A 13,883-nucleotide genomic window follows, 5' to 3' on the forward strand; every position below is an offset into this window, starting at 1 on the left:
GGCTCACACACACACACACAGACAGGCTCTCACACACACACACAGACTCACACACACACAGACTCACACACACACACAGGCTCTCACACACAGACACACACAGGCTCTCACACACACAGGCTTACCCACACATATAGGCTCACACACACACACACAGGCGCACACACATAGGCATACACATATGCATGCATATTGAAATTTAGTGTTGATTTTGCCCTTTGTGCACATTTTCTGCAGCAGTAACATTGTAGTCCGCGCTTTGTTCTCCCATCTAATGCAGTATGACATGCCTGGGCTGCAAGCAGAGCAAATCATTTCATTGTATCAGGTACACTGCGACACTAATAAATCACATCAAATCAAATACACACGCTCACACAGACATACATACATACACTAATTATTCAGCAACTTTCTGACTTGGGGACTATTTAAATATATTCGCAATTTGGATACAGAACTCGCTCAAAGGTAGAAGACAGAGGGTGGTGGTGGAGGGTTGTTTTTCAGACTGGAGGCCTGTGACCAGTGGAGTGCCACAAGGATCGGTGCTGGGTCCCCTACTTTTCATTATTAATATAAATGATTTGGATGTGAGCATAAGAGGTACAGTTAGTAAGTTTGCAGATGACACCAAAATTGGAGGTGTAGTGGACAGCGAAGAAGGTGACCTCAGATTACAACAGGACCTTGATAAGATGGGCCAATGGGCTGAGAAGTGGCAGACGGAGTTTTTAGATAAATGCGAGGTGCTGCATTTTGGGAAAGCAAATCTTAGCAGGACTTATACACTTAATGGTAAGGTCCTAGAGAGTGTTGCTGAACAAAGAAACCTTGGAGTGCAGGTGAGCTCCTTGAAAGTGGAGTCACAGGTCGATAGGATAGTGAAGAAGGCGTTTGGCATGCTTTCCTTTATTAGTCAGTGTATTGAGTACAGAAGTTGGGAGGTCATATTGTGCCTGTACAGGACATTGGTTAGGCCATTGTTGGAATATTGCATGCAATTCTGGTCTCCTTCCTATCGTAAGGATGTTGTGAAACTTGAAAGAGTTCAGAAAAGATTTACAAGGATGTTGCCAGGGTTACAGGATTTGAGCTATAGGGAGAGGCTGAATAGGCTGGTGTTGTATTACCTGGAGCATCGGAGGCTGAGGATGACCTGATGGAAGCTTATAAGATCATGAGGGGCATGGATAGGATTAATAGACAAAGTCTTTTCCCTGGGGTGAGGGAGTCCAGAACTAGAGGGCATAGGTTTAGGGTGGGAGGGGAAAGATATAAAAGAGACCGAAGGGGCAACTTTTTCATGCAGAGGGTGGTACGTGTATGGAATGAGCTGCCAGAGGATGTGGTGGAGGCTGGTACAATTGCAACATTTAAGAAGCATTTGGATGGGTATATGAATAGGAAGTGTTGGAGGGATACAAGCCGGGTGCTGGCAGGTGGGACTAGATTGGGTTGGGATATCTGGTCGGCATGGACAGGTTGGACCGAAGGGTCTGTTTCTGTGCTGTACATCTCTATGACTCTACGACTCTGTGAATGAAGATAGCCAGTCTTCTAATGCACAGAGTATGTGCTGGGGTTTGCGGTAAAAGCAGGTAGTTAGAGTTGGAAATGTTCTAACTTGGCCAACCCACCTCAATGTAGGTGTCAATTTTTAAAATCTTTGTTCTTTCATGGAATATAGGCGTACTTGTTCCTTATCTCTGATGAACCTCAAACTGAGTGGCTTGCCAGGCCATTTCAGGGTTAGTTAAGAGTCAACCACATTGCTGCTGGTCTGAAATACATGTAGGCTGGATCAGATAGGATGACACATTTCCCCGTTGAAGGACATTAGTCACCCAGATAGGTATTTGCAATTGATGATAGTTCATGGTAACTTACCTAAGACTAGCTTTTTATTCCCAATGTATTCATTGAATTTAAATTCTTGCAGTTGCTCTGGTTAGTACTGAACATATTTCTCTAAAGTTTTAGCCTTAGCCTCTGGATCAATATTGATTATTGATCAATAATCCAGTGGCATTAGCATTACACCACTGGCACATGCAGCTCTCACACCAAGGAAATGTGGCCTAAACTAGATGGCCTGTCAATCATGCATTCTAGCAGCATGTGCTTCTTTTACTGTGACAACTATAGCCTCATCCTGTGTCCTTTTCAAAAAGAACTGAGGATTTAAATAAACAGGTCATGAAATTTAAACAAAGCTTATCTGTTTTTGAAGTACCTTTCTGTCTCCTCCATTGGGGTGGCGCAGTGACTAGCACGCTGCCTCACAGCGCCAGAGACCCAGGTTCGATTCCAGCTTTGGGTGACTGTGTGGAGTTTGCACATTCTCCCCGTGTCTGTGTGGGTGTCCTCCGGGTGCTCCAATATCCTCCCACAATCCAAAGATGTGCAGGCTAGCTAGAATGCTCATAATATCCAGGGATGTGCAGGCTAGGTGGGTTAGCCATGGGAAATGCAGGGTGACAGGGTAAGGGGGGAGGAAGTACAGGTTCCATGAAAAATTTGTACCCTCCATTATTGCAGGTTAATAGCTTGGGATCATGAAAACTGGAGTCTGTTTTAACTCAGCACTGTGTTCAAATCACTCTGCAAACTGGGTGTTTTGCATTTTGCAATTCATGCCCACCTCCTTTCCCTTATAAATCGAACATTTTATCGGTCAGAAATTCAGCCCAGGATTTCCTCATCTGGGTCCCACCCACCACCTTTACAGAGGTCTGAAGAGACCACCATCCACGATAATCTAGCCCAGTCATTAAGAACTCATTAGGACTTACCCCTGAAGGGACTGGGCAAAGCAGGGCAATGCCTGATGACATAGCAGCAGTGCCACAAGACGTTCAGTGACCTCTTGTGAGTGGTCAAGGTAGGTTTTACATGATGTACCCTACCCAGCACTCCACCAGCCTCACAGACTGCCCGGCCTGACGCAGACTCCAGGATAAACCCATCAGCAATCCTTGCACACGTGCCAAGCTCACACCTGGCATCCATTGCTTTCAGTTAGCTTCAGCTATTCCGCTCCAGCAGCTCATCACTGAAACATAGTGTCACACTATCACTGGCATTCTGCCCTCTCTCCAATACAGCGAGGTGGGCACACAACAGAAGGGGTCAAAGGTTGCGTAGGCCTGGAACTCCTGAACCCAGTGGAGGTGATGTCTCTCTGCCTCATAGAAATGGCTGCAATAAATCCCTTGGATCAAGTGCCACTGAAAATGTTGAACAGGTTGGCATTTGTCTGCCTCATGCCCCTTCTCAGCTCTTGGCTCACCCTTGTGCTGCATAAGGAACAAGCTCCTGATGGTGCCACCATGGTCCTGTTTTATCCCACCCCCTCGTGTTCCCTCTGCAGTTCTACCCACCCTCCTCCACACCTGTGTTCAGGTACTCACCTGTCTGCACTGAACAGCCCAGGGAAGGAGAGAGAGAGAGAGCTGAAGGGTAGCACCATGAAGACATCCCATCACTTGACCTGACAAGCCACCAATTCTAGCACTGGTGAGTCACTGGGCACAGGGAGTTCTGTCAGACCCAGGCTGAAGGATGGTTTGGTTCCCAGCTCACCAGAGGGCAAAGTGGGAGAGGTGTTTGAGAAACTAGGAGTAGGTCATTTGGCCCTTTGATCCATTCAGTATGATCATGGCTGATCATCCAACTCAGTCCCCTGGTCCTGTTTTCCCCTGAGATCCTTTAATCCCTTTAGCCCCAACCACTTTATCAAACTCCTTGAAAATGTTCAATGTTTCGCCTCAACTGCTTTTTATGACAGAGAGTTCCACAGGGTCTCTGGGTGAAGACATTTCTCCTTATCTCAGCCTGAAATGGCCGACCCAGTATCCTTCGATGTGACCCCAGTTCTGGACTCCCTGGTCGTTGGAAACATCCTTTTATTCTTGCTGGAGGTTGAAGGGTTTCTATGAGATCCCCCTCATTCTTCCAAAGTCCAGTGAACATAGTCATAACCAATCCAGTCTCTCTTCATGTGTCAGTCAGGAATCAGTCTGGTAAACTTTGGTGCACTCCATCTATAGTCAGAACATCTTTCCTCAGATACGGAGATCAAAACTGCATCCAGTTCTCCACTGTTGCCTGGATAATTGCAGTGAAACATCCCTGCTCCTGTACTCGACTCCTCTTACAACAAAGGCCAACTTACCATTTGCCTTCTTCACTGCCTGCTTCACCTGCATAGCTTCCTCTCAGTGACAGGAATACAAGGACACCCAGGTGAAATAACTGCACAGAGGCTGGTATCCTGTCACCCTTAATTTACACGCGGCGAGTCCTTGACACTGATCCACTTCCCTCAGAGCCAGCTCTCGCGGTGTCTGACACTCCTGTTTATATCTGTCAGCCAGGGCTCCCTGATTGGACCAGATTAATCGCCTCATATTCTATGGCTGACTTTGTTACAATCACTACACCAGATCTCATGGCACCTGCCCCTTTGCCAATCGATTGCCGTTCAGGTAATTATGTACTTTCCTGTTTGTGCTGCCAGAGGTGATGACCTTAACATTTATCCACATTATACTTTGCCTGCCATGCATTAGCTCACTCACTCCACTCACTGTAATATCTCTGCTTCCTCCTCACAGCCCTCCCCCACCCCCATCCAGCTTTGCACCATCTGCAAAGTTGGAAATATTACGTTTTGTTCCCTCATCCACGTTGTTCCTATATTGTGAATATTCAAGGTGCAGTGGACTCAGGGAGGGAGACTCCCTGGCTAACCCTGAAGGCCATGCCCATAGAGGTAGTGAGGGTGTGAGTGGGCCAGCCTCCTGGCTCTGAGAAACATGGAGGAGACCAGTTCCAAATTGTCAGAGGAGCTGGATCCCTCTCTACATCCTTGGATCGATTTACTCGTCATGTTACAGACTCAGAGGCAGTGCCACCGCTGGGTGGTACAGGGCAGGTCAGTGTAAGTGGAGACATGCCATCCATCCAGATTTCTACAAAGCATTGAAGCCCAAACAGTAAAACACAATGGAAGTTTGTGAAGAGAACCAAACTAATGCAGACACTCTGGGATATCAGGCAGCATCAGCAGCACAGTCTCATGGGACCACACTGGAGGATTCTCACAGGTATCCTGAACAATATTTATCCCTCAGTCCACATTACCGCAAAATGTCATGTTGCAGTTGGTGGGGGTTTGCTGTGCAGATTGACGAGAGAGCGTTGTGAGACATCCTGAGGTCATCAAAGATGCTGTGTGGAGACCTTTCCTTCAACCCTCAGTGTTACTGTTAACGCTCCACATCCCTTAGTATTACTGTCAATGCACCACATCCCTCAGTATTACTGTTACTACTCCACATCCCTCAGTGTTACTGTTAATACTCCACATCCCTCAGTGTTACTGTTAATATTCCACATCCCTCAGTGTTACTGTTAACAGTCCACATCCCTCAGTATTACTGTTAATGCACCACATCCCTCAGTGTTACTGTTAATACTCCACAACCCTCAGTGTTACTGTTAATACTCCACATCCTTCAGTATTACTGTTAATGCACCACATCCCTCAGTATTACTGTTACTACTCCACATCCCTCAGTGTTACTGTTAATACTCCACATCCCTCAGTGTTACTGTTAACGGTCCACATCCCTCAGTATTACTGTTAATACTCCACATCACTCAGTGTTACTGTTAATACTCCACATCCCTCAGTATTACTGTTAATACTCCACATCTCTCAGTGTTATTGTTAATGCTCCACATCCCTCAGTATTTCTGTTAATACTCCACATCCCTCAGTATTACTGTTAATAATCCACATCCCTCAGTGTTACGGGTAATGTTCCACAAGCCTCAGTGTTACTGTTAATACTCCACATCCCTCAGTGTTATTGTTAATGCTCCACACCCCTCAGTGTTACTGTTAATGTTCCACATCCCTCAGTGTTACTGTTATTACTCCACATCCCTCAGTGTTATTGTTAATGCTCCACACCCCTCAGTGTTACTGTTAATGTTCCACATTCCTCAGTGTTATTGTTAATGCACAACACCCCTCAGTGTTACTGTTAATGTTCCACATCCCTCAGTGTTATTGTTAATACTCCACATTCCTCAGTGTTATTGTTAATGCACAACACCCCTCAGTGTTACTGTTAATGTTCCGCATCCCTCAGTGTTACTGTTAATAATCCACATCCCTCAGAGTTTGTTAATGTTCCACATCCCTCAGTGTTACTGTTAATAATCCACATCCCTCAGTGTTACGATTAATGTTCCATAACCCTCAGTATTACTGTTAATGCTCCACAGCCCTCACTGTTACTGTTAATACTCCACATCCCTCAGTGTTACTTTTAAGTTCCACATCCCTCAGTATTACTGTTAATACTCCACATCCCTCAGTGTTGTTATTAATGTTCCACATCCCTCAGTGTTACGGTTAATGTTCCACAACCCTCAGTGTTACCGTTAATACTCCACATCCCTCAGTTTTATTGTTAATACTCCACAACCCTCAGTGTTACTGTTAATGTTCTGCATCCCTCAGTATTACTGTTAATACTCCACATCCCTCAGTGTTACTGTTAATACTCCACATCCCTCAGTGTTATTGTTAATACTCCACATCCCTCAGTGTTACTGTTAATGTTCCACATCCCTCAGTGTTACGGTTAATGTTCCACATTCCTCAGTGTTATTGTTAATACTCCACATTCCTCAGTGTTATTGTTAATGCTCCACATCCCTCAGTGTTATTGTTAATGCACCACACCCCTCAGTGTTACTGTTAATGTTCCGCATCCCTCAGTGTTACTGTTAATACTCCACATCCTGCAGTGTTATTGTTAATGCTCCACATCCCTCAGTGTTACTGTTACTACTCCACTTCCCTCAGTGTTACTGTTAATACACCACATCCCTCAGTATTACTGTTAATGCTCCACAGCCCTCACTGTTACTGTTAATACTTCACATCCCTCAGTATTATTGTTAATGCTCCACAACCCTCAGTGTTACTGGTAATACTCCACACCCCTCAGTGTTACTGTTAATGTTCCACAACCCTCAGTGTTACTGTTAATACTACACTTCCCTCAGTGTTACTGTGAATATTCCACATCCCTTAGTTTTACTGTTAATGCACCACAACCCTCAGTGTTACTGTTAATGTTCCACATCCTTCAGTGTTACTGTTAATACTCCACAACCCTCAGTGTTACTGTTAATATTCCACATCCCTCAGTGTTACTGCTAATACTCCACATCCCTCAGTGTTACTGTTAATGCTCCACATTCCTCAGTGTTATTGTTAATGCAGCACACCCCTCAGTGTTACTGTTAATGTTCCGCATCCCTCAGTGTTACTGTTAATACTCCACATTCCTCAGTGTTACTGTTAATACTCCACATCCCGCAGTGTTATTGTTAATGCTCCACATCCCTCAGTGTTACTGTTAATACTCCACTTCCCTCAGTGTTACTGTTAATACACAACATCCCTCAGTATTACTGTTAATGCTCCACAGCCCTCACTGTTACTGTTAATACTCCACATCCCTCAGTGTTATTGTTAATGCTCCACAACCCTCAGTGTTACTGGTAATACTCCACATCCCTCAGTGTTTTTGTTAATGCTCCACAACCCTCAGTGTTACTGTTAATGCTCCACATCCCTCAGTATTACTGTTAATGTTCCACATCCCTCAGTGTTACTGTTAATGTACCACAACCCTCAGTGTTACTGTTAATGCTCTACATCCCTCAGTGTAATTGTTAATATTCCACATCCCTCAGTCTTATTGTTAATACTGCACACCCCTAAGTGTTACTGTTAATACTCCACATCCCTCAGTGTTACTATTAATGCACCACAACCCTCAGTGTTACTGTTAATGTTCCACATCCCTCAGTGTTATTGTTAATGCTCCACATCCCTCAGTGTTAGTGTTAAAGCTCCACATCCCTCAGTGTTACTGTTAATGTTCCACATCCCTCAGTGTTATTGTTAATGCTCCCCATCCCTCAGTGTTACTGTTAATGTTCCACATCCCTCAGTGTTACTGTTAATACTCCACATCCCTCAGTGTTACTGTTAATGCTCCACATCCCTCATTGTTATTATTAATACTCCACACCCCTCAGTGTTATTGTTAATGCTCCACATCCCTCAGTGTTACTGATAATGTTCCATATCCCTCAGTGTTATTGTTAATGCTCCACATCCCTCAGTATTACTGTTAATGTTGCACATCCCTAAGTGTTACTGTTAATACACCACAACCCTCAGTGTTACTGTTAATGTTCCAAATCCCTCAGTGTTACTGTTAATACTCCACAACCCTCAGTGTTACTGTTAAGGTTCTACATCCCTCAGTGTTACTGCTAATACTCCACAACCCTCAGTGTTACTGTTAATGTTCCACATCCCTCAGTGTTACTATTAATGCACCACAACCCTCAGTGTTACTGTTAATGTTCCACAACCCTCAGTGTTACTGTTAATACTCCACATCCCTCAGTGTTACTGTCAATACTCCACAACCCTCAGTGGTACTGTTAATGCTCCACATCCCTCAGTGTTACTGTTAATACTCCACATCCCTCAGTGTTACTGGTAATATTCCACATCCCTCAGTGTTACTGTTAATGTTCCACAACCCTCAGTGTTTCTGTCAATACTCCACATCCCTCAGTATTACTGGTAATGTTCCATAACCCTCAGTGTTACTGTTAATACTCCACACCCCTCAGTATTATAGATAATGCTCCACATCCCTCAGTGTTATTGTTAATACTCCACATCACTCAGTGTTACTGATAATACTCCACAACCCTCAGTGTTATTGTTAATGCTCCACATCCTTCAGTATTACTGTTAATACTCCACAATTCCTGTTGTTACTGTTAATACTCCACATCCCTCAGAATTTTTGTTAATGCTCCAGAACCCTCAGTATTACAGTTAATACTCTACAACCCTCAGTATTACTATTAATGATCCACAATCCTCAGTGTTACTGTTAATGCACCAGAACCCTCTGTATTAAGTTAATACTCCACAACGCTCAGTATTACTGTTAATGATCCACAATCCTCAGTGTTACTGTTAATGCTCCAGAACCCTCAGTATTACAGTTAATATTCCACAACCCTCAATATTACTGTTAACACTCCACAACCCTCAGTGTTACTGTTACTAATGGTAACTCAGGGTTCCTGAACCCTTCCCCAAATGAAGGGCTTATGCCCGAAACATTGACTGTCCTGCTCCTCGGATGCTGCCTGACCTGCTGTGCTTTTCCAGCACAACCCTTTTCAGCTCTCCCTCTCCCACGGCACTGTGTGACTGCTGTGCACCCTGATCTCCTTTCAGACTTGCTTTTCTCTCTCTCTGTCTAACGATGCTGTGAATCAGTTCCCAGCCTACTGCTGCTGAGTCCCTGCTTTGGGACGTTCCTTCATTACGGCTCAGCCTGAACCAAACCTGTTCTCCCTCACTGTCCACTCGCTTGCGTTGCCAGCAACAACCACTGTCCAGTCGCTAGGCCTTTTCCCTTCCCCACAGCCCCCACACTCCCTCCCACCAACCCCACTCCCCTAAACCACATCCATCCCCACCCCATACCTCACCCCATCCCCACAGCTCTACCCCACCTCCAAAACCCTACGCCCCCCTCAGTTGTGAGAAAATGATGGAGTCGACATGTTGGTATTATCTGCTCTGATGGTGGTTTGGATCACAAGGGGATAGCGCCATCAGGTTGGAGTGAGGATACTAAGGAGTGAAACCAGGAAAGTCATTGTCAGATAGGCCCCACTGGAGACCTACAACACACTTCCCCCAAAAGACAGCGGACCCTGGGGATTAACTGAACTCTTTTGTAGGTGAGATGGACAGATTTTACCTTAATATGATTGTCATTTGATCTGGATTGCAGTGAGTGAACAAAGCTGAGGCACCAATCAGCCACAGTGCACTTGAGTGATAGAACAGCTTCAAGGGGCTGAATGGCCTCCAGCTACAAGTGTGTTTCTTTAACAGTGAAAGATGTGAAATAAATAAGAGCAGTGTTTTTGCTGTGAAGCTGTTATGAACTTGGTTTGATTGTTAAATGTGGTGCTATTGATGCTAATCTTCTCCACTCCCTCCAGATTCGGACAGTCTGTCCAGCCCCACACACCTGAGTCTGAGTTTATCGGAGGGCGATGAGCAGTTGGACAGGTTACAGCAGGTGGAGATTGCAAGGACAATGCCAATGTCGCAGTGGAAAGCGGGCACCGTCCAGGCCTGGCTGGAAGTTGTCATGGCGATGCCAATGTACATCAAATCCTGCATGGAGAACGTCAAAAGTGGCAGGGTAAGAACAGGACCCTGAGCCAACTGTCATTGTTTCTGGGCCCTGAGTGGGCCCAGGGTTCACAGAGACCAGGGTGGGATTACTGCTGGAATCACAAGCCGTGCATTCAGAATGTGGAGTGTAGGCCAGTGAGGATCTGGATTGGCCGGACACAGGGATAGGGAGGCGGGGCATGTTATTTCAGGATTAACAGAATGACATTTTTGCCCAAATGGCCTTCCGTACTTGTATTGAGTGTGTCTTTGAAAGATTGACTTTAATAAAGAGGGCCTCCGCACCTTCAGGTAAGGGAAAGTTCGGACATTTCTCATTATTTCTGTGACACTGAAGGCCCTGGATTTTATCTTATTGAAGGAATGACCTCTGCCCTTTGACCCATGTTCCCTTTCCCAGTCTGTTGCTGATGACTAAAGGGCCTGTCGAAGGGGCAGTGGGAGTGAGGCCTTTTGTCCAGGAGCCCCATCATCTGGGACTGTTGGAAAGCCAGGGCAGAGCTGTCCAGATGGCGTTGGAAATAGGATTACCTGCAGGTCTCAATCTAAAAGGAGCTGCCTGTTCAGGCCGGGCTGTGTTTGATGTTATATTGCGGTTATCCCGTTACCATGGCGATCTGAATACCTATTATTCTGCAGCCCGCCCCTTTAATCACTCACCTATTGATGTTGAATGAAATCAGAGTCAGCACAGGAACATTTACCATGAAAGGGGGTTATAGTCTGCAGTGGTGTAAAATTCCCAGGAATGTGTGTCCTATTCAGGATCCCCTCAGTCTGGTGAGATTGGCTTATACATTCTGACAGTGAGGAGGTTGGCAGGAAATGTTGGTGACGGCAAGGTCAGCGCGGGAATTCACAGGGTGTTAGGGAGCCCCAGTCTCAACTCCCAGCATGCCAAGTGTTCAGGGCAGCCTGAGAGCTTGTGGGAAGAGACATATCATAAAGTCATAGAGAGGTACATACCATGGCAACAGACCCTTCGGTCCAACTCGTCCATGCTGACCGTGTTCCCTCACAGATTCTCTTCCACTCTCAGAGGGAGCCTGTAGCTGGCTGTACAGACCGATGTAGCTACCCCAGGCCCTGTTAGTTGCAGGAAGGAGTGGGTGGGGTGTTGATATGGCAGCACGTTCCTCTCGCCTGGCTCCTGCTTTTTCCCGATGGCAAGTCTCAAGGTGCTCGACATTTTCCCGGATGCTCCTCCTCCACCTCGATTCCCGGCTATCTGTGGGAATGCTGCACCTTTCCAGTGAGGCCTTGATGGTATCCCAGGAGCACTTCCTCTGTCCCACCTGGGGCTCCCTTCAGTTTCGGAGCTCAGCATTGCTCTGAGATCAGTGAGTTGGAAAGCCTCTATATTCCTGAAATATATTTGGGCCCAACCAGTGCTTATGCTCCAATTGAGTCTCCTTTCATCTTTCCTCACCCAAATCTGTCATCGTGACCATTTATTCCCCTTCAAAAGCTGACCTTGTTTCCACTGAAATACACCTCAACTATTCACTTCAGCCATTCCACGTGGGGGTGGGGTCCATATTCCCGCCACTTTCTGGCCAATGCAATATCTCCTCGATAACCCTAGTGGGGTCTTAGTGACTGTCTGGAATTGATGGTCTTTTGTTCCAGTCCTCATGGCCTTCCCAGACACAGAATGGCAGGATTGGGAGTGTGCTCCAGTCATACCAACTAACAAAGGCATTGAAATAATCTGGGTTATATTTAACTGCAAACATCTCCTTCTGTTCAGTCTTTCTCCTCCCTGTACCTTCAGTCTGTTGTTTTGAAGAATGGTTGGACTGTTTCCTGCTCTAAAACCTTAATGGTACTGAATTGCCATTCCCCCACCCCCAGACCCACTCTCTCTCTCCCTGCCAACAACAACAAGTGATTAATTCTCAAACACAATGCAGCCTAATTGCTACAGGTTTCACAATTCACAATAGATTCTCTGGCAGCCTGCGTCCTTCAGGCAACTCCAGGCATTCCCAGTAATTGTACTCACTGCAGCTAAACAGTCAGTGCACAGCACCCACAGGTTTTGGTGTGAGGTTGATGCTGGAATAACTTGCCCTCTTTGATTTTTACTCACCAAAAGCTGTTAGATTAGATCCCCTACAGTGTGGAAACAGGCCCTTCGGCCTAACAAGTCCACATCGACCCTCCAAAGAGTAACCCACCCAGACCCATTTCCCTCTGACTAATGCGCCTAACACTACGGGCAATTTAGCATGGCCAATTCACCTGACCTGCACATCTTTGGACTGTGGGAGGAAACCAGAGCACCCGGAGGAAACCCACGCAGACACGGGGAGAAGGTGCAAACTCCACACAGACAGTCATCCAAGGCTGGAATCGAACCTTGGTCCCTGATGCTGTGAGGCAACAGTGCTAACCACTGAGCCACTGCGCCACCCTCCACTGAGCCACCGTGTCGCCCTTCACTGAGCCACCGCACCGCCCTCCTTCTTACTCCCACTCCCAAGTCCCACTCCTTCTCACTGCACTGACCGGTGCTGTCTCTCACCCCCTCGCTCAGAGAGTCCTGTGTTTCAAGCATCAGCCTCACTTTGTGCAGCTTGGTTCCAGAGTGTATGCTGAATGGGTTCAGAGTTACATGGAACCCCTGCTCAGCTCGGGATTGAACAGCCAAGGGCAGTGTCTCAAAGGCTCTCTCTGTGTCATTGAAAAGGTGTTCTCAGTCGTTAATGGGACAGGGACAAGGACAAATTTAAGGTTTGGGAATAACAGATATGGGGGGGAGGGGGCGCGCGGTGTGTGAGGAAGAACATGTTTAAACAATGAACAGTAAACACCAAGAAATCCCTGTGCAACAAGACTGGTTCACACAGGCTATCAATCATTGGAACAGGAAATTGGGTACAAATTTGGAAAACATAAACTTGTGGGGTTGGAGCAGGGGATTGAATTGTTCCACAAGGAGCTAGTAGGGATATGATGGGCCGAATGGCTTGCTTCTGTACCATTAGACTCAGTGCATTCACTTGGGTGAATTACCAGAAATCTGACAGAACCCATAGCTCAGGCAGAATCAGTGCCTTTAGGAGAGAGAGAGCAAGCAAACTGTGGGACCTGCCCCTGAAAGGGACAGCTGGGGTGCTTTGTATTGATCATAAGGTCAGTTCTGGCTTTAGTGAGACAGGCAATTTCTTAAACGGTTTAAATTGTTGTGCTGTGTATTGAGTCTGCAGTCAGGGCACAATCACAGCTTCTGATTGTGGGAAACAGGGTCAGAATAAACAGCACAAGAGCCACCTGGTGGGCAGTGTGTGTCACTTCAGCTGCACCATTGCAATCCTGGGCAAATGATCCAAACTCTTTCCCTTCACATAGCCATGTCCATATGGACTGTGCAAACGAACTCAAATCGACCAGGATCATCCTTCAATCAGCATATGATCCTCATCGCCCTGCTCACATGCAGAGCGCACTACCACTGTGTCATAGAGTCATAGAGATGTACAGCATGGAAACAGACCCTTCGGTCCAACCCGTCCATGCCGACCAGATATCCCAACGC

The 13,883-nt window shown here is 46.3% G+C and overlaps 1 protein-coding gene across 5 annotated transcripts in view; it reads left to right on the plus strand.

The window, feature by feature from the left end:
* The window catches only part of LOC122540243 (kazrin-like), a 317,978-nt gene that overhangs the window by 232,571 nt on the left and 71,524 nt on the right, over positions 1 to 13,883 (plus strand). For all 5 annotated transcript variants that reach the window (XM_043675660.1, XM_043675657.1, XM_043675659.1 and 2 more), the window contains one exon: positions 10,144 to 10,349. In XM_043675660.1, the coding sequence (XP_043531595.1) occupies positions 10,144 to 10,349 (206 nt within the window). The remainder of the gene's footprint in view (positions 1 to 10,143; positions 10,350 to 13,883) is intronic.

This window comes from Chiloscyllium plagiosum, chromosome 34, assembly GCF_004010195.1.
Source record: "Chiloscyllium plagiosum isolate BGI_BamShark_2017 chromosome 34, ASM401019v2, whole genome shotgun sequence".
Lineage (NCBI taxonomy): Eukaryota > Metazoa > Chordata > Chondrichthyes > Orectolobiformes > Hemiscylliidae > Chiloscyllium > Chiloscyllium plagiosum.